At 55.5% G+C, this 20,433-nt stretch overlaps 2 protein-coding genes across 7 annotated transcripts in view; one reads left to right on the top strand and one right to left on the bottom strand.

The window, feature by feature from the left end:
• The window catches only part of LOC119091511 (myosin heavy chain, muscle), a 39,527-nt gene extending 24,751 nt beyond the window's left edge, over positions 1 to 14,776 (top strand). For all 6 annotated transcript variants that reach the window (XM_037214358.1, XM_037214349.1, XM_037214344.1 and 3 more), the window contains exons 13-35: positions 396 to 532; positions 1,109 to 1,235; positions 1,677 to 1,886; positions 2,354 to 2,593; positions 3,178 to 3,451; positions 4,091 to 4,233; positions 4,709 to 4,834; positions 5,312 to 5,415; positions 5,782 to 5,860; positions 6,304 to 6,447; positions 7,356 to 7,523; positions 7,826 to 7,932; positions 8,259 to 8,466; positions 9,077 to 9,253; positions 9,577 to 9,806; positions 10,003 to 10,345; positions 10,865 to 11,052; positions 11,548 to 11,638; positions 12,028 to 12,204; positions 12,659 to 12,802; positions 13,275 to 13,376; positions 13,638 to 13,695; positions 14,349 to 14,776. In XM_037214358.1, the coding sequence (XP_037070253.1) occupies positions 396 to 532; positions 1,109 to 1,235; positions 1,677 to 1,886; positions 2,354 to 2,593; positions 3,178 to 3,451; positions 4,091 to 4,233; positions 4,709 to 4,834; positions 5,312 to 5,415; positions 5,782 to 5,860; positions 6,304 to 6,447; positions 7,356 to 7,523; positions 7,826 to 7,932; positions 8,259 to 8,466; positions 9,077 to 9,253; positions 9,577 to 9,806; positions 10,003 to 10,345; positions 10,865 to 11,052; positions 11,548 to 11,638; positions 12,028 to 12,204; positions 12,659 to 12,802; positions 13,275 to 13,376; positions 13,638 to 13,649 (3,531 nt within the window). In that variant the 3' untranslated portion in view covers positions 13,650 to 13,695; positions 14,349 to 14,776. The remainder of the gene's footprint in view (positions 1 to 395; positions 533 to 1,108; positions 1,236 to 1,676; positions 1,887 to 2,353; positions 2,594 to 3,177; positions 3,452 to 4,090; positions 4,234 to 4,708; positions 4,835 to 5,311; positions 5,416 to 5,781; positions 5,861 to 6,303; positions 6,448 to 7,355; positions 7,524 to 7,825; positions 7,933 to 8,258; positions 8,467 to 9,076; positions 9,254 to 9,576; positions 9,807 to 10,002; positions 10,346 to 10,864; positions 11,053 to 11,547; positions 11,639 to 12,027; positions 12,205 to 12,658; positions 12,803 to 13,274; positions 13,377 to 13,637; positions 13,696 to 14,348) is intronic.
• A 2,322-nt stretch (positions 14,777 to 17,098) lies between these two features.
• Positions 17,099 to 19,304, bottom strand: LOC119091555 (uncharacterized; the record flags this gene model as incomplete). The annotated part of the gene is given in 3 exon segments (XM_037214369.1): positions 17,099 to 17,420; positions 18,163 to 18,276; positions 19,128 to 19,304. Coding segments are annotated over 3 exon segments (326 nt in total), but the record flags the coding sequence as incomplete, so codon positions are not given.
• Between the last annotated feature and the right edge of the window lie 1,129 nt (positions 19,305 to 20,433).

A 20,433-nucleotide genomic window follows, 5' to 3' on the forward strand; every position in this document is an offset into this window, starting at 1 on the left:
GTTAAGATATTGGTTCCAAATAAGAATAATACATTTTTACGTTAAGGCCTTATAGGTCATGTCTGCACAATTTGCTGGTGCAAAAACCACTTTACATAACGAGCGGTACTCTAAGCCCAACTGACTCCTGCTATCCTGGTTGTAGGATCATGGTGTCAGTGGTACCGAGGTTCCCCCACCTGACCTCACATGACATGTTTTGACCTTACTTTGAATGGCCTGACCTGATCCAGTCCAACCCGTCCTGCTTCATTGATCTAGTGTCCCCTGACCTATTACAAGCGGTTTTAGCTTTGGACTCCTACCTACCTTTTATCCGATGCAACTTGCTCTCTTCACCTGACCTGATGCTTTCCTTCACCTGACCTGACCTGACGTGACCTGACGCCGAGCAGGTGTTCTTCCGTGCCGGCGTGCTGGGACAGATGGAGGAGCTGCGCGATGACCGCCTCTCCAAGATCTTCAGTTGGCTGCAGTCCTGGATCCGCGGCTACTTCTCCCGCAAAGAGTTCAAGAAGCTCCAGAAGCAGAGGTCAGTGAGAGGTCAGGTCAGCAGAGGTCAGTCAGGGTTAAGGTCACTAGAGGTCAGTCAGAGGTCAGGTCAGCAGAAGTCAGTCACAACAAAGGTCAGTTCAGGTCAGTCAGAGGTCAGGTCAGCACAAGTGAGTCAGGGGGCGGGTCAGGGGAGGTCAAATGAGATCTGATGGGCAACGTTAACACGTGAGGCTACTAATCGGTGAAAGCCTTAGTGATCTGGATTGATGTTAGGCCGCCAATGATCCCGGTCAAAACTGTGGTGTCATTCGTATAGCTTCCCGACGGTCAGGGAAAGTACTTGAGCAACTTTAAGATGTGCATTGCTTGCCCCGGTCATGTTTATTCTTCCTAGCTGTGTACTCTCACACCCTGGCGACTGGGCATTCGCGTCACTCCCCATGCAACGCCGGAGATGCTCGGACACGACCAAGCGTGATCAGCCATCCCGCGCGCTGCATGGGGATTCCGCGTCGTCAGTGATGACTGCAGCTGTCTTGCTCTTCCTCACCACTGCGTTGAGCTGGGTGATAACGACGACCTCGGGGCGTGATGATGGTGGTCCTTCTGGTAGGCTGGCGCTCCAGGTGGTACAGCGCAACCTGCGCAAGTACATGCAGCTGCGCAACTGGATGTGGTTCAAGCTGTGGCAGAAGATCAAGCCCATGCTCAACGTCAGCCGTATCGAGGATGAGATGCGGGTATGAGAGGGGGTTGCGAAGTGGGGTCATGAGGAAGGACGAGGTGAACGGTGTGGTGAAGTCACTCATGTTTGAAAATTGGAATATAATAACATGCGGTATAATAATGTCAATTTCAAGCGAAGATGAATATTTAAGGGCAAAAAAATGAGGTGAAAAGGAGATAGCTAACAGAACTAGTTGAAAAATGAAGGTGCATAATGAGAAAGCTGGCAGTCGTGATCTACAGTAATAAGTGGCACGAACTGAAACAGATAGGACGAGCGAGTGCAAACACACCATTAAGTTGTCTCTTAGATACAACCATAGCGTTCCAGTTACACCCGTCCCTGGAAGAGTCTGGACCTGCCTACTGCTGCGTGCTGTTACTGCACGTTTTGGACATCCGTTCTCTGTGACAACACTAGCTGCTCATAACTCGTCCGCCAACGCTTCTTTCAGGCGCTCGAGGCGAAGGCCGACAAGGCGACCGCCTCTCAGGAGAAGGAGTCGAAGCTGCGCAAGCAGCTGGACGACCAGAATCAGAAGCTCAACAACGAAAAGAACGAGCTGCTGGCTGCGCTCGAAGCCGAGAAGGGCTCCCTTAGCGAGTACCACGCTAAGCAGCAGAAGCTGATGGCGCAGAAGAAGTCGCTGGAGAAACAGCTGGCGGTGAGGGCGCCGGCCTGGGAAGACCGGAGCCTAGTGGTTGTGTGGGCTTCACTCATATGTGATGTTGAGAACAGTCGTTTCCTTTCAGTATTTCACGAGTGTAGATTTCGGCTGTCGTCGCACGTTTTAATTGCATGCTCAAAATGGCAAATGTGATACATCTTTTCAAGATGTCTGGCTGCACCACGTTTTAGCAATTTTTCCCGCTGATTTTTTATTTTACCGCTTAAGCAAAATCACTCAGTTTGTAGCGCATTTGGGTGTCCGCACAACTGCATATCTTTACGGTGCCGTCAGACCAGTCATAAGTTCACCAACCACTTGGCATCGTGGCACCTCGTGCCCCCCGCTGGTCAGCGAGGTACCGTTTGTCCCGTCCCCGGTGTGGCTGCGGATTCCCAGACATTTGCCACTTGACATGTGACCTCGGACATGTGACCTCTGACATGTGATCTGTGCGACCGCAGGAGACGTCCGACCGTCTGGCCGAGGAGGAGGAGGCCCGCGAGAGCTTGATGCAGGCCAAGAAGAAGATGGAGCAGGAGCTGAACCACATCAAGAAGGATTTGGAGGACCTGGAGCTGACCATCCAGAAGGGCGAGCAGGACAAGGCCACGAAGGATCACCAGATCCGCAACCTCAACGACGAGATCGCCCACCAGCAAGAGCTCATCGCCAAGCTGAACAAGGAGAAGAAGCAGCTGCAGGTGCGTCGCTGGTGGTGGTGGGGATGTGGTCATGCCAGCCTGGTCTTGCAGACTTGTATATGCGCTGAAACATGCAACGATGGTGAGGAAACTATGGCCGCACCGATTGCGGGAGAGAACGCCCGGACAGCAGGGCCTCACCGTCGTGGCAAGGAAACACCCAATGCACGCGATGCTTGGCATCGCATGCATCTGTGGGCGCATCTTGCATCTCGGCATGCTACAAATTCGCAATGAGAGTGAGACGTGTTTATCATCGGAACGTGCCAAGAGATGGCTCATACCGCGTTCGCATGGGCCAGGTTATGGACTTGTCTGATGTGTGGAGGGTGTTTCCGAACCAGTTTAAACAGGCGGATGTCTTGACGCTTGTGTTCGGGCACGGCTTCCTTCCCTCCCGCCGCTGACATCTTCACCTTGTCACCTTGATGTCACCTTCCGCTGACATCTTCACCTTGTCACCTTGATGTCACCTTCCGCTGACATCTTCACCTTGTCACCTTGATGTCACCTTCCGCTGACATCTTCACCTTGTCACCTTGATGTCACCTTCCGCTGACATCTTCGTGATGTCGCTTTCGCAGGACAACCAGCAGAAGACTGCCGAGGACCTGCAGTCGCAGGAGGACCGCGTCAACCACCTCAACAAGGTGAAGGCCAAGCTGGAACGGTCGCTGGACGAGCTGGAGGACTCTGTGGAGCGCGAGAAGAAGCTGCGCGCCGACGTTGAGAAGAACAAGCGGAAGGTGGAGGGTGACCTGAAGCTGACCCAGGAGGCCGTGGCTGACCTGGAGCGCAACAAGAAGGAGCTCGAACAGACCATCGCGCGCAAGGACAAGGAGATTGCCTCGCTGTCCGGTATGTGTGAGGGGGTGGGGTGGGGATGGGTCTTGGGTCGGTTTTGCGGTCCTTTAGCCAGTGATCTTACTTGGAATGACTTGTGATGTGCTTGAGTCATGCTTTGGTCAGCGTTTGACACTGAAATAGATACACCGGACCGTTTAAATCTGATATATTATTAAGCGATCCTTGCATTCTTTTCCGGTTTGTGGTAGCGTTAAGTTCGGATACGCCCATTCCATGGCAAAGAATTGAGTGACTGTTCTAATGGCGTCTCGCCGCAAAATACGAATTTCGTGGGCACAATACGTGCTGCCCGCACGCATGCAAGCACTAGTACTGCAATGCAGTGAATGCTGCACATCGGTGGGGTCGTGATGCTGTTGCCACAATTCACAACACGCGCATGGTCGTGACCGTCGTGAGCATCGACCCGTGCTGCTCTGCGCCACCGCCCTTGCCCCATAACCCTCTGTTTTGAGGCTTAACCTGGCCTAGTTTGGCTTCCTCGCAACACACGGCGTGAAAAATGGCGACGATAATGATCTCAGCAAATCCACGCGCCGCAAGATCATCGAGGCACCCTCGACGGTCCGACCACTTAATCCTTCACGCGTACTGACTTTCCGCTTATCTGAACCACCCCTCCGCCCGCAGCCAAGCTCGAGGACGAACAGTCCCTGGTGAACAAGCTGCACAAGCAGATCAAGGAGCTGCAGGCCCGCATCGAGGAGCTGGAGGAGGAGCTCGAGACGGAGAGGCAGGCGCGCGCCAAGGCCGAGAAGCAGCGCGCCGATCTGGTCAGTGAGGCACCGGCCTGCGCGGGTGGGGACGCCACGCGGGGAGGTGGGGGAGGGATCTGGGCGGCAGTTGGGAGAGCTGGGAAGGGTGACGTTGTTATCACGCGTGGTGGCATGGCAGCCGTAGGTTTAGCCAGGCATCACTATAGCTTGGTGGTGAGGCAGCTGTCAGTAGCACTGTCGGTGTAGCCATGCATGCTGCGAGGTATAAGCCCGTAATTACACCTGACGCGAGCGCATAGCGGGGAGTTGGTGGCTTGTTGACGGTGGCTTGTTGACGGTGGTGGCTTGTTGACGGTGGTTACCTCCTGGGCCTTGGCGTTACAAATTTCTCAAGTCCTCTACGACCTTACTTAATCTGACCCAACCCTCCGTAGCGTGCCCTGACCTCTTGGCCCGTCCCAACGTGACACGGACGCCACGTCCCCGAATAATGTCACGACCGCGCCTTAACCCCGAATGACGTCCCGGCCAGGCCCGCGAGCTGGAGGAGCTTGGCGAGCGCCTGGACGAGGCGGGTGGCGCCACTGCCGCTCAGATCGAGCTCAACAAGAAGAGGGAGGCCGAACTGGCCAAGCTGCGGCGCGACATCGAGGAGCAGGTGTGTACAGCCCTCTCGGCGTTGTGTGGAGGGCCGCGGGGAGCCACGGGACGCGTCACGCGGCAGTCACTGGGGTCGCGACATCTGGGTCACTCGATACCAGGGGTCGGAGCTCATCGTGGTCTTCCATTGCCCGAGTCCTCTGACTGGGCTGGCTGTTCTTTTGGGGGCCCCTGACGTTCCTGTGCATCTTTGTCCCGATTTCTGCTGATCACGGGCTTCTGTCTAAGTCTAGATGAGTGCCGTTACTTTTTTATTTTAACGTTACGTTACGTTTACGTTGCGGTTACGTTTTGATGCGATTAGAAAGCAGCAAGTGTGACGCAAGACTGGGCCAACCGCAGAGTGCGTCAGCAGTCCTTTTCAACTTGCATTGAAGCCTGACGTAGCGTCATGACAGCAGGTCAGGTGTGCGCCCCTTGTGTGTGGCCGAATCCTCACCCCGTTCATGACATCATGATGACGTCACGTCGTCAGAACATCCAAAACGAGTCCGCGCTGGCTGGCCTGCGCAGGCGCCACAATGACGCCATCGGCGAGATGTCCGAGCAGATCGACCAGCTTAACAAGATGAAGGCCAAGTAAGTTGACGATCGCGCCGCGCTGAACCTATCCGACGGGCATTGGCGAAAGGCGGAAAGTCAGTTTCATACTGTTGCGTGTTAAGAAATTGCTCAAACCCCGCTGTCGCCCCACCCCTGTGGACCGTATAATGGAATGGGGCTTGTGCATTTTGGTTCATAGCTTGGCTAGCCCATATTAGGATGTGGGACCCTGCTGTCCCCAAAACTTCACTGACCCCAAATTACTCCTTCGCAAAGCTTCACACACCACAATGGCGTGACGTCACCCGTCTGTGTCTGACGTCAGACAACTAACTCACGTATCAAGCCGCAAATAACGCACTAAGAGGCGTACCACTCACTAACCTCCCCGACGTCTTTCAGGGCCGAGAAGGACCGCGAGTCGTCGGCCGCCGAGGTCATGGACCTCCGATCCGGTCTAGACTTCGCCACCAGCGAGAAGGTAATGGCCAGGGTTCGCGGCCGTTTGCGCTGAACTGGCTGGCACGGGGCGCGCCCTTTTGATGACGTCATTGGCGTTGTCAGACGCTGTGGACAGCCTCTGCTCTATCATGTTATTGATGGCAATGCTCTGAAACCGCGGGTGTTGTAATTGGTCACGAATATCCGCAGCAAGGTTTTCGGCTGAAAACCTGATGAGATAATCTTGCACTTCTCTGATAGTAGCATTGGCTGTGTTAAGTCAGTGGTAGTTCAGTATCTCTCTCGTTAAATTTGGACTATTGTTATATTCTTACTGTTAATGTTACCAATGTTACCATCATCGATAAGGCATCGCTGCGTACATTAGACCCATGCTAAGCTTCAGCCAAGCTCCTCGCGTTTCCGTGATCTTTCTTCATGACGTCACGGCTGGCGTGACGTCACCCGTCTGTGTAACGTCAGGCGGCGGCGGAGAAGATGAACCGGGTGCTGGAGCAGCAGACCTCCGAAGCTAGCAGCAAGCTTGACGAGGCCAACCGAAGCCTCAATGAGTTCGAGGCTGCCAAGAAGAAGCTCACCATGGAGAACGCTGATTTCACGCGCCAGGTGCGTGCGTGCACGGAACAACCGCGGCGACTCGGGGATCTTTTGCTGGGAAGTGCATGTTTGATTGGTAACGAGCGTGGTTTCAAAAGCGATGCTTCGCTGTTTTTCAAAGCCAAATCCATTGCATGAAACAAATTCACCCCATAGCCGAAAAAGTATGCGTTGAAAGGTGTGCAGGTTTCGGTATTTGGTGCTCAGTTGGCTGTTACGCTAGGTGGCAAGTAGGGAACTGTGTTGAGCGATTAGTGAGGCGCTCGCTGATGATGGCGGATATTGAATTGGCGGCTTGGCTGGTCACTGGTTATGGCGCTTCATTTAGGGCTGGTACCTTGAGGGCTGACGTGCGCTGAGCTACGTTTGAGGCGGAGCTGAGCTGTTTGGCTTCTGCTAGTTGTTCATACGAGCTGTTCCACCATCTGAGCGGCTACATTGGGTGCTGCGCAGCCAGCTGAACTCAGCACTGATTTGGGTGCTGTGTCTCGCGCTGTTCCGTGCCGTGCCGGGTGCTGTGTCTCGCGCTGTTCCGTGCCGTGCCGGGTGCTGTGTCTCGCGCTGTTCCGTGCCGTACAGGGTGCTGTGTCTCGCGCTGTTCCGTGCCGTACCGGGTGCTGTGTCTCGCGCTGTTCCGTGCCGTACCGGGTGCTGTGTCTCGCGCTGTTCCGTGCCGTGCCGGATGCTCTGTCTCGCGCTGTTCCGTGCCGTACCGGGTGCTCTGTCTCGCGCTGTTCCGTGCCGTACCGGGTGCTGCGTCTCGCGCTGTTCCGTGCCGTGCCGGATGCTCTGTCTCGCGCTGTTCCGTGCCGTACCGGGTGCTCTGTCTCGCGCTGTTCCGTGCCGTACCGGGTGCTGCGTCTCGCGCTGTTCCGTGCGGTACCGCGTGCCGAGCTCTGACAGAGTCCTGTTGACAGCTGGAGGAGACCGAGCAGCAGATCTCGCAACTCTCCAAGACCAAGGTGTCGCTCACCACTCAGCTGGAGGATACGCGCAAGATGGCCGACGAGGAGTCGCGCGAGAAGTCTGGCATCCTTGGCAAATACCGCAACCTTGAGCACGAGATGGACTGCCTCCGCGAACAGGTCAGCAGTTAATCTATTTAATCAACCATCTTTCGCGCTCACAGGAAGCGCCAAATGTTTTTGACTACAACTAAGGAGATGGCTCCACCGTCGATATAAATGCGTAATTCGTTACGAATTACGTCATTGTTTTTACGCCATTGCTTACGTCATTGTACGCTATTGTTCCACGTCGAAGCTTAATGACGCGGCGATTACCCGAGGCGTAGGCAACACGCCGTTACCAGTAAGTGCATGAAAATATATGACGACGGTGATATGCGATGGGTGACGTCATCCGTGCCTGGGCATGTGGACGTCAGGTGGAGGAGGAAGCCGAGCACAAGGCCGAGCTGCAACGCCAGCTGAGCAAGATCAACGCCGAGGCCCAGATGTGGAAGCAGAAGTACGAGCAGGACGGCCTGGCCAGGTGGGTGTTACGTCACGTCGGCCACTGAGGCGTGTCCTGAACTGGGCTCCGCACTGCGAATCGGCTCGTGAGCAGGATCCCGCTCCGCATTGTGGGGTGAACTGCGGTCGAAATCGTAGAGTGAGCTGCGGTCTGAATTCTTGTCGGAAACGCTCCATTCGCCGTTGCTTAAAGCAACTCGACACGGCCTTCTGCTCCATAGCCACAGAATTTTTGAGCTAAACCGTAAATGCTGTCTGACACAGTGTCCTAACTGCCCAGAGCTGACGCTTGTCTAAGCAGCGTTCCCCGGTTTTCCTCTGAACCCCTCCCCCATCTGCACCCAGGGTGGAGGAGCTGGAGGAGCAGCGCGGCAAGCTGGCCAACCGCCTGCAGGAGGCCGAGGAGCAGCTGGAGTCGCTCAACACCAAGAACAACCAGCTGGAGAAGCTGAAGTCGCGGCTGGCTGGCGAGCTGGAGGACATGCACATGGAAGTGGACCGCGCCCAGCAGCTGGCGCTGGCCATGGAGAAGAAGGCCCGCAACTTCGACAAGGTGACACGGCCTGGAAGGCAGACATGCCAGCATGGGCTGGCGGACGGCAGGCAGCTTACGAGGCCTTTCCTCTTACGGGACATAGGGCGGACTCGCCGTTAGCGTTGAGGTACAGTGTGTTAACTGGTGCGGTGAATAGGGGAAGAAAGGGAGGCTGAGGGATTTTTTGCCGCATCTAGCCCTGGACAGTCGATCTTTTGCATAGGTTTTGATTGGTGTTTGGATAGTTTGCTTATCTTGCGCTTATGAGGCTTAGCCACCCCCACCTATCTGTTTCCACTTTCGATATCACGAACAAACGCTACTCGCACAAAGCAGCAAAATATACCGCTCTTACATCAAGATGCACTCGCTCTAATCGCTCTTACATCAAGATGCATCCAGCACTCAACGCTCCAGTCGCCTACTTGCTGACGCTCTCGCGGGGGACGCCGCCGCGCTTCTTCTCTTAGAGTGACTGTCTAGTCAGCATTGGGACTCCGGTGTCCTTCCTTGGTGGTGCTGGCCGTGGGTGGCCTTGCGCTACGCAGGTCTACCTGTGCTGAACCACCCCTCCCTCTGTGGTGCCGAGCCGGAGACGCTGACTGACGCCCTCTGCCCGACACCGCAGGTGGTGTCCGAGTGGAAGATGAAGGTGGAGGACCTGTCTGCCGAGCTGGACGCCTCACAGAAGGAGTGCCGCAACTACAGCACCGAGCTCTTCCGCGTCAAGGCTGCCTACGAGGAGTCGCAGGAGCAGCTCGACTCCATCCGCCGTGAGAACAAGAACCTGGCCGATGAGATCAAGGTGAGAGGACTGAGAACTGGAGTGCTGGAGTCAGGAAACCGGAATATGAAACCGGAATATGAAACCGGAATATGGAAACAGGAATATACATTTATATATATATATATATATACATTTATTTATTTATTTATTTATTTATTTATTTATTTACACATGTGTGAGTGTATATGTATGTATTAACCACTGTAGATAAACATAGTTTCGACAAGGTTTCTAAGATTTTTCCAGGTATTTCATATTCGTCTGCTCAGCTGCTTCAACACCATACTTCATATACCCATCACATTCCCGATCTACTGACCTGACCCGCTCCGCCTGCGCAGGACCTGATGGACCAGATCGGCGAGGGTGGCCGCAACATCCACGAGGCCGAGAAGGCGCGGAAGCGTCTGGAGGTGGAGAAGGAGGAGCTGCAGTCGGCGCTGGAGGAGGCTGAGGGCGCGCTGGAGCAGGAGGAGAACAAGGTGCTCCGCGGCGAGCTGGAGCTGCAGCAGGTCCGCCAGGAGACCGACCGGCGCATTGCCGAGAAGGAGGAGGAGTTCGAGAACACGCGGTAAGCAGCGGTCATTCTCTCGCTCCGCATTCGTTCTTGGGATCAAACTATCAAGGTGTGTACCTTAGCCGTTCTATCGTGATCCACAAGCACGGTTTGGCATGGGCGCCGCCGCCAGCGAGCTCGCCAGGTGTGGACACTAGTGCGGCGATCACGGCGCCGCCCGTCCTCACACTCGCCCTCTGCCCTCCGACAGCAAGACGCACCAGCGCGCGCTCGACTCGATGCAGGCGTCCCTGGAGGCCGAGGCCAAGGGTCGCGCCGAGGCCATGCGTATGAAGAAGAAGCTGGAGCAGGACATCAACGAGCTGGAGATCGCGCTGGACCACGCCAACAAGGCCAACGCCGAGGCGCAGAAGACGATCCGCCGTTACCAGGCCGAGCTCACCGAGACGCAGGCGCGCCTCGAGGAGGAGATCCGGCTGCGCGACGACCTGCGCGAGCAGCTGGGCACCTCGGAGAGACGCGCCAACGCTCTGGGCGCCGAGCTGGAGGAGAGCAGGACTCTCCTGGAGCAGGCCGACCACGGCAGACGACAGGTCAGGCGCCGGGCATTGGAGGGGTGACGGAGTGGGCAGGGGACTAGCGGAAGGTCAAGGCGGCACCGAGGAGGGCGGCCCAGCCGGGAAGTCGGGGTGAACTGGGAACGTCAGACCACAGGGCATCAATAGCATGTGAGGGATGTAATGAGAAGATACGAGTGGGCAACATAGTGTCATTGCAATTTATGGAAGGTTAGGAAGATGGTCTTGGGAGGTCAGATGGATCAATCGTTATGGCTGTTGACTGTTTGCATTCCCCTGCAATCAGCGGAGTTGCAACATCGATTTGGACTGTGCGGCGCATCGAAAGGAAACTTGACGAACCGATCACAACCGACATGATATAACCAGCTTAGCTCAAGTCGTGGACACAGCCGCTTACACGGCACTCAGTTTTCAGCTGCACATTTGTACCCTCCACTCCGCCACTCTGGAGTCCCACACCATTACCACACAGTGCCACACAGGAACGGTCCACTGTCTGCTGACATTGACGCCACGTGCCCTGTGCGACAGGCCGAGCTGGACCTGGCCGAGAACCAGGACGCGCTCGCCGAGATGCAGGCCAACTATACGGCGGCCAGCATCGCGAAGCGGAAGCTGGAGGGAGAGGTGCAGTCGCTGCACGCCGACTTGGATGAGATGCTCAACGAGGCCAAGAACTCCGAGGAGAAGGCCAAGAAGGCCATGGTGGATGCCGCCAGGTGGGTGGACGGGGCGGGTCAGGGTGGACCGGATATGCGAGGGCGCACAGAGGAGGCCGGTGTGGACGGAGAGGTTACGGTGGACAGGGTATTCCAGGGTGGACTGGGGAGGTTAAAGTTCAGGAGGGGTCAGGGTGATAGCGTATGCCAGGGCGAAGAGAGAGAGAGCTTAGGTGGACAGGGGTAGTCAGGGTGGCAAGGGAGATCAGAGCGGACAGGGAAACGCAGACTGAGAAGAGGAACTCAGATCGGACGGGGGGATTCGGACTAAGCAGGGAAGCTCAGACCAGGTATGAGAGCGCTGACTGGGCCGGGTAGATCAGGGTAGACGGTGGGAAGGCCAGGACGAGCATAGAATATCACAGCAAGGGATCTGTATAGCATCCTAATCATGGCCACACCTTTTCCTAAAAATGCAATGCGACCTGGGAGCTGACCACATGCCGGCACGTTACGTCACGTCACGACACGTGACGACCTGTTACGTCACCGCAGGCTGGCTGACGAACTACGTGCTGAGCAGGAGCACTCCATGTCGCAGGCCAAGCTGTGCAAGTCCCTCGAGCTGCAAATCAAGGATCTCCAGGTGGGCTCATCTGCTGTTTTGTGACATCATGATTTTATACGCGACGTCACTGTGGGCTGATTTTACCAGATATACCTGTAGCATCATAGGTACAGCCTTGGCGTTATTTTTCAGTCGGTGCGACGTCCAAGTTTGGCTGTACCGGCAATCACTAGCGCCTGTTGGCGTTTACAGGTGAATGGCTTCCAGAAGATGTCTGGAGCCCAGACAAAACCAAACGTCACGAAGTGATGAAGCCCACTGACGGCACACATGTTTGCAGTCATTTGTTTGTTTTTCATGCCTGAACCTGATCCGTCCACATGTTAATTTCCTGACGGTACAGTTGCTTCGTTCACTTCACCCAGCCTGGTCACGTGACCTATTTGACCTGCGCCCACCTCCGGCAGGCCCGCGTGGAGGACGCAGAGCAGAACGCCATCAAGGCCAGCCGCAAGATCATCGCCAAGCTGGAGGACCGCGTGAGGACGGTCGAGCAGGACCTGGACACGGAGCAGCGGCGTCACAGCGAGGCGCAGAAGAACCTGCGCAAGACCGAGCGGCGCATCAAGGAGCTCAGCTTCCAGGTCAGTCCGCTGGAACAGCTTGGGACCGCCTGCCGTGACGTCACGTTGTCGCCTAAGCACACCACAGTCGATCTCAGGGATAGTGTTGTGCAGTCCCGCGCTCCACAACCCATTCGGATTGCTCGCAGTCACCAGGACTTGCCACCGGGTTTCCCACTGTCACCAGGACTGCCCGTAGGGTTGCCCACCGCCACCAGGACGGCCCATAGGGTTGCCCACCGCCACCAGGACGGCCCATAGGGTTGCCCACCGCCACCAGGACTGGCTCTATAGGGTTGTCCACCGCCACCAGGACGGCCCATAGGGTTGCCCGCCGCCACCAGGACTGCCCATAGGGTTGTCCACCGTCCCCAGAGCTAGCCACCGCGCCACCCGCCTCCCTTCGCTCTTGTTCGCTGCTCTCCTCTTCCCTGCCCGCTCAGAGCTCTGGCTGACGCCGCGCTCGGCTTCGCAGACGGAGGAGGACAAGAAGAACCACGAGCGCATGCAGGACCTGGTGGACAAGCTGCAGCAGAAGATCAAGACGTACAAGCGGCAGATCGAGGAGGCTGAGGAGATCGCTGCTCTCAACCTGGCCAAGTTCAGGAAGGCGCAGCAGGTGCGAACTCAACCACCGGCTTCACTCAGACTGTCGCAACTCTTGCGCCACTTGTGTGTGACGTCACATCGCATGCGTGCGATTTCAAACGGGATGAGTTTGCAAACAGCAGGTTGGGATCGACGCGCCGGGGCGAGTTAATCAGCAGCACTTGAATACTCGGGACCTTTGTCTGGTCCGAGTCACTGACTCAGACCAGAGTTCACGTTGTACCCTGCAGAGCCTTCTGCCGCTCAGCGGTGTTGCCCTGCAGAGCCTTCTGCCCCTCAGCGATGCTGCAAAAGGTCTGGCCGTGTCATTTGTGGGGGGGCATCGTCTGACTCTGGGGTATGTGCCTGAGCCTGGACCGGCAGGCTTCCGTGCCTGCGCTGACGCCTGCGTTTGCCTCCGCTGTGGTCTGGAGCTCCTGAAGTTTGACCCCGCTGTGGTCTGGAGCTCCTGAAGTCTGACCCCTGGTTTCTGCACTCCTCAGGAGCTGGAGGAGACGGAGGAGCGGTGCGACATGGCCGAGGCAACCCTGGCCAAAATCCGTGCCCGCGGACGGGGCATGTCTCCCGTGCGCGGCGCCAGCCCGGTGCGTCAGATCGCCGATAGGCAGTGAACAGCAGAGCAGCAGTGAACAGACGAGAGTGCCGGATGTGGATGACATGCTTCCCTCATCATTTAAATATTTACGCGTACTTTGTCATTGTAATGATCTTAAACGCACATTGCCGCCAATATCGCGACGTCACCGACTTACGGATGGTTCTGGCACGAAAGGTCGACGCTCACGACTCGACGAGGACCGCCCACGTCATGGTTGACTGACGGCATGGTCGGACCCTGTTCCCAGATGGCGATGTAAGATGCCCGCACACTTCGACGCAGGACTTGCAGGGTCAGCCGTCGAGGTAGGGCTGCAAGAGTGTTCCATCAAGTGGGGTGGAGAGTGTGCCACCCGTCGTCGGGGAATTGCCCAGAATACGTGCTTCACTAGTAGCTTAAGGGAAAGGGTAGCTTCGAATTACAGAAGTGACATTTTCAGAAAGAACGGGTGTATTGTGTGGAAGGTAATGCTTTCTTACCCATGCGTCAATTGCGTGGAAAGAAAAGAAACATCCAGGTACCATATGCTCTATTTAGGTGGTAGATATCTTCACGGGAGAGGATGCGTCCCAGTCACCCCATCGCACGCACATAAAGGTGCAGAGGAACGTCGAAAACGGCGTTGGAAAATATGGCGAACAAGTCCAGACATCGGGCCCTTCCCGGCTGTCCTAAGCAATGGAAATCACATCCGACAGGTCGTTTGCTCCGGGACTCCATTATTTTCGGTTGCCAGGGGTGTAGTTTATTTTTCAGTTGTGGGGGCAGGGCCTGAGCTCCCTGAATTTGAGGCTCACCCCCGCCCTCCAACTTCAGATATAAAGTGGTCAAAATCTGGGGAGAAACCTGTTTTTGGCATATTTTGGGTCCAGGTTGAGGTACATTTCACTATTAAGACTCCCTACCTCTACCCATGTCGGCTGCTAACCCTTTCTGACCGGCACGTGACCCTTTCCAGGTCCCCAGGCAGCCCCCCGCCCTGGAGCAGGCCTCTGCGGCTGACCGACAGACGGACGCGCAGACAGACAGACAATCTCCCGGTCGGCCAGTTGCCGTCGGCTGTCCCAGCCGCCGGCGGTGACTGCGCGGCCGTCAGCCCATCACACCGACAAGATGGCGGCCGCGGCGGACCAGACAAAATGGCGGACGGCCGTCGGCCGGCCGTTCCCCGCGGAGCCGCTCACAGACAGCTGCCGCCCGGTGCAGACGCGCATGCAGACAGCACAAAATGGCGGCGAGCCACGGGCGGCCAGCATGACACTGGAGCAGGAGTCGGCGGCGGATGGTTGGCTGGCGCGGACGCCATGTTGTTTCCGTGACTTCACTTCGCTGAACTTCGTGTTGAATGATGTGCGCAGACGCGAATACATAGCTAAAGGAGCTGTACGTGGAGTTTCGGAGAGTGGGCGACGTAGTTGGACGCTCGGTCACCGCGGAAAGGCGGCTGCTGTGTGCAGCGTGCGCCAATAGGAAACTTTGCTTTGGCGCCGGCCGCGTCATAGAACTGGCGCTGAGCCTATGCCGAGAACTCACTTTTGACCGGGGGTGTATTTTCCTATTCCTTTTTTAAGGAAACGTGACACAAGTCGTCACGACCCGTTTATAGAACGCCAGCGACTGCAATGGCCATATCAGCTGTCAGGAAGCATGGTGCAACCGGGGCTTGAGTCCCTCTCCCCTTCCCTCCCCCCCCCCTCCCCCTCCGTTGGATTCCGAGGATTTACAACACTGTGAGCTGGTGCTGAGATCTGGTGGCGAAACTTCAAAATTAAAGGTAAATCCTGTAATTTTTGTGTTGTTCTAGTTGTTAAGCTCTTTAGAGAACTACCCCAAAAATTTGCACGTGAAATATACACCCCAGTTTAATATTTGAACGGTGCGAATCGATATCGAAAGACTATCGAGAGCATTATTTCACGGCGGCTGTTTTCGTGTGACCGACGCTTGCCGCCCGGTGTTGGCTGCCGCGGCCAATCTCATTCGGTTTGAGGGAAACAGCTACCGCGGCCAACCAGTGATGTTGCCCCTCAGTTCGTCAGTTCACAGGCTCAAAACCCTCTAATGTAATTTGTTTCACTAGCTGATTCTGTAGAAGGATGAGCCCCTCAGGCAAACATGAATTGACCTTATTAATTTCATCTTATTTTGATTCGCCCCATTGAACACTACGGATGTTGATCGCTTTCGGCCAAGGGGCCCCGTAAGTAAAACACTGGGAGTCACAGTGTTTTTCTCGGTCAGGGGCCGAGGGGCCATTCCGTCCTAACGCGGGGTGCTCGCCAGTCATCATGCTGGTGACACGCGAAGGGTCATCACCTGATCATCTGCAGGGCCTTGAGAGGGTTGCGAGCTACCCTGGTCCCTTCCCTGACGCGAGAGGCCATTTGACGGGGGGGGGGGGGGGGGGGTTCGCCCCGGGATCGACACAAGGGCCTTCACTGACGCCAAAAGCTCAAAAAGCTATCACCACAATGCATACAATAATTGCAAACTTCCGTTCGGCTTAGTAGACCCTGAAATGTAATGAAAGGCATGAGGCTCGACAATGGCCCCTGACTGACACAGGGCCCTTCCATTATTTCACTGTGGATTTATCGTAAGTTGTCATGTCTCCCCTCATTGTCATAGGAACCCGACCAACGCAAGAGGCTTTCGCACATCCGGGTCCCATCCGTGCCTCTGTTCAGTAAATGCTCCCTTGGCCGACTCGGGGCCTCTTGTCGACACATTAACACCTATTGGATACTGCTGGCTTATAACCGACACAAGGGCTTATCATTGTTTCAAGAATTCCATGCAATGCAAATATCAGGCCATCGGCCTTGTCTCTGCTTGGAAAATGGGAGTAAGGGCTCAGACCGACACGGAGCTGGCTGGTCGGTACTCACAGTGCCTGCTCAGGCAGAGGCCCTCACCGACTCAGGGGCCCCGATCGGCGTAAAGGCCCTTTGAGGGCCTCCTGATCGTCGGGACGGAAGGATCCGCGGGACTCCTCTCCGGCTCCCTTGAACATTACCCCTTGTCGAATCAGGTCCCCTTGCCAACGCATGATTCCTGTTAGGTGCTTTGGCCCTCTGACCGACACGAGGGTCTCCTCATTGGCTCAGCAACTACGACCAATCCAAATCGGGGACCACGGCTTTGTCCCTGCTTGAAAAACGTGTTCCCAGACCCAGATCGACACGGAGCCGGCTGTTTGGTACTGGTGAGGGCCTTGCTGACAAAAAGGTCCTCTGACTCAGGAATCCTCTCTCGGCACAGAGGGTCTCTGACAGATATTTTAGGGTAGGCCTCCGGCCAGCGCTATGAGCCCTTCGGGCCCTAAATCGGGCCCTTGGCTGTCAGTTCTGAGGGACTCAAAAGGCCCTTCGAGACTTGAGGGAACCGAGGGGAGGCATGTGCCTCCTGTGCCCTCTTGCCCGCGCCACTGGCATCACCAACTCTCCAATCATTGCCACAACATTGCGCTGGATGTCAAGCATGCCAATTTGTGGGAGAACTGGGCTTGCAGCCTTTAGTCCTAGTGAATACAGAGTGCATTCCTCGCACACCGAACGCATGCATCTTTCACTCTATAGAACTGATTTAACAGATCAACAACTCTGATTTACTTCGTTTCACACGGTAATGGATCTGAAAACTGTCACCTGAGTATAACAACCATTGTCTTCTTTTGTTCTCTGTGCTTTTAACGCATGAGACGGGGTGTTGCTGTAAATTGTTTATATTTCCATCAGAAATATCTACTTATTCAGCGTACATGAACAATGGCATCCTTGCTCCATAGGCATTAGTTGATCCGTTTCCGTCTCCCACTCTCTCCCTCCCTTCTTGCGGCAGTACATGCTGTGCTACGCCACAGGTTGCGCACCCCTCAGTGTAACACATTTTCTGAATGCAGCATATTTTAACAAAGACGTCTGCTGGGACTGGAGACATGTCTCTACCGTAATAAAATTGACTAGCACTCACTGCTGAAGCTCCCGTACCGAGGCTTAAAGGTCGAGGTCGATAATGCCATCTTCAGAGTCTGGAAAGGAAGGGAGACGCATTTCCAAGTTTGATTATTGAGTTTTCCGGTAGTCACCTCACGGATGGCATCGCATGAGTTAGTACCCGACAAGACATTACGAGACGATGCGTCAGTTCGCTGTCATCCCGGCTGGAGCAGAACAGCGCATGCGCTGGAATTAGCGGCTGGACAAAAGAACAACTGCTGACTATCCGGCGCGTGTGCTGCATGAGAATGGCCTGTATATGGTACTCTGGGAGGGAGAGTGGAACAGAGGTGGAAGAGAAGAGAGAGAGAGAAGAGAGAGAGAGAGGAGAGAGAGAAAGAGAGAGAGCGAGAGAGAGAGAAGAGAGAGAAAGCGAGATGACTCATCGTCGAGATAGCGTAGCGATAGGATGTATAGAGCTTCCTCTCTCCTCGCTCTCTCTCTCTCTCCTTGCCTCCCGCTCTCTCCTCTCTCTATCTCCGCGCTCTCTCGCCTTTTCTCGGCGCTCGCTCTCTCTCCTTCCCTCTCTATCGCTCTCACTCTCCTCCTCTCCTCTCCTCTTCTCTCGCCCTCTCTTCTCTCTCTCGTCTCTTTCCTTTCTCCTTCTTCTCCTGCTCCTTCTCTCTCCTGGCTCTCTCTTCTCTCTCTTTCGCTTCTCCCCTTCTCCTCTGCCTTCTCCCCTTTCTCTTCTGTCTCTTTCTTCTTTTTGTCTGGGCTCCACTTTCGCTCACTGTATTATTGCATAGGACACCACGCCATCACTGCATGACTGACCGTCGTCATCGTCGTCGTCATCGTCGCCGAAGAGGCTCATGATCGGGGATCCGTGCAGTCTCGGTGGCCTTGGCTCAGCATCCAGCGTGTGGCCGGCTGACACGTTCAGGGGCGCTGCGGATATCCACCCACGAGGGACAGTCACGCGGCGTTAGCTTCTCAGAAATGCAGCTTCATACTCAGCTCAGTCCGCAAACCAGCGTCACGCCGATGAACGACCGGCAGCGTTGGCACCAGCGCCTAGCTTTCGTTAGTGTTGACTTACGTTACCAGCGCTTAGCATATGTTAGTGTTGATTTACGTTACCAGCGCTTAGCATACGCCAGTGTTGGATTACGTTAACGGCGTTTAGCTTATGTTAGTGTTGACTTACGTTACGAGCGCTTGGCATATGTTAATTTTGAATTGCGTTACCAGCGCTTAGCATACGTCCAGTTTTGCTTACGTTAACGGCGCTTAGCTTAAGTTAGTATTGGCCTACGTTAACGACGCCTAGCTTACGTTAGTATTGGCTTACGCTGGCAGCGCTTGGCTTACACCAACGGCGCACGAGTGTCAGCGTCGGTACACCAGCGTCCAGGTCGCACCAACAGCGCACCAGTGTCAGCGTCTGTACACCAGCGTCCAGGCCACACCAACGGCGCACCAGTGTCAGCGTCGGTACACCAGCGTCCAGGTTACACCAACGGCGCACCAGCGTCAGCGTCGGTACACCAGCGTCCAGGTCGCACCAACGGCGCACCAGTGTCAGCGTCGGTACACCAGCGTCCAGGTCGCACCAACGGCGCACCAGTGTCAGCGTTGGTACACCAGCGTCCAGGCCGCACCAACGGCGCACCAGTGTCAGCGTCGGTACACCAGCGTCCAGGTCACACCAACAGCGGCTCACTCCGCGTCTGTTTCAAGTCATGCATGCTTCGGCTGGTGATGAATGTTGCGAGGGGTTTCATCGCCAAAAACCTTACCGTCGAAGAATGAGCTGATGAAGCGAACGAATAAGTTCGGCTCCATTGCGTGATGCTGTGTGGTCTTCTCAAATGTCACTGAGCCCCCGGGGACGCTGACATGTGTCAAGGATCCCCGATTGGCCTTGTCGTGATCGTATTTCGGTCCGCCGGACTTCTCTGCCGGGTGATGGAAAACTGTGGGCAGTACAAGGCACAGTTTGACATTCTTGACATACCCAGGCTGTAGTTCAAAACGCCTTGGTAGACGACCGTGCTGTTTAAACGAGAACTGGTGGGAGGGGGGAGGACGCCTTCTAATGGTGAAAACGGAAAGGGGAGAGGCCCCAAAGTGATACGAACTATATCCATGTGATCGAACCATACGATATATACATACGAACTATATCCTGATGGGACGCCTGATGTTTTAACTGCACGATTCCGCACACGGTGATCCGTGTCACCCATGCGCCACCCAGCCCGTCGGCCGGCCCGACACACGCCGACGGTACCGGTGGCTGTCAGCCCCTCCCGCGCGTGCGGAAAACGACTTCAGACGGCTACAGTCGCTGGTTAAAAGATAGTAGCGTCCCATACATCAGCCGTCTTCCCCACATCAAATGACATCGATCGTCTCAGCTGCAGAGCACAACATGCGTTTAAAAGAGCAAGACAGATTGAGCCGAATGATGTGGTCCCGGTAGTTTCAGAGATCAACTGCAGGCAGTTGCGCAAACTGCGCAACTGTAAAGCTACTACGGTCTTTGGCATTTGTGTCGACGGTGGGGAAGGTGAAGAGAAGAAATGACTGCTGGGAAGGCCACTCATCGCTCAGAAGACTGCCGAACGTGGCTGACCCCGAGCCCTGGCTGTGACGGATCAGGCAGATTTGGCGAACGCGGCTGTAGGGGCATGCTCCACGGGCTTGACCGAGACGGGTCCGGCTCGCTCAGAGCTCTGATGTGAGGAATTCATGGCCTCAAAATTCTTCATACTGATATTCTTCCTTCATTGTGTGCTTAGGTTTTCATCGAGGTATGAGTCACAGAAGGGAACGATGGCCAGCAATGAACATTTTGATGGAAGGTCGCAGCTCTTTACTGGCCACCTCACGCTTCAGATTAAACGAGCTAATTCAAGCCCTCCCTTTTTGATAGGTATGAACGCTGCGTAATCACTATGCACGTAGAGCCGTCCCTCCAGGCAAAGTTCAGGCTGCTAAGTGGGCCGCAGCTGTCATGTTCGATCTCATTGAATACGGAGGAGAAGGCTGATATCTGAGACGCCTTGGGACGGATATATCAGATCTTTTAAAAGTGACTCA

The sequence above is a fragment of the Pollicipes pollicipes genome, unplaced genomic scaffold (genome assembly GCF_011947565.3).
Source record: "Pollicipes pollicipes isolate AB1234 unplaced genomic scaffold, Ppol_2.1 Scaffold_1600;HRSCAF=1878_pilon_pilon_pilon, whole genome shotgun sequence".
In the NCBI taxonomy this organism is placed as follows: domain Eukaryota; kingdom Metazoa; phylum Arthropoda; class Thecostraca; order Pollicipedomorpha; family Pollicipedidae; genus Pollicipes; species Pollicipes pollicipes.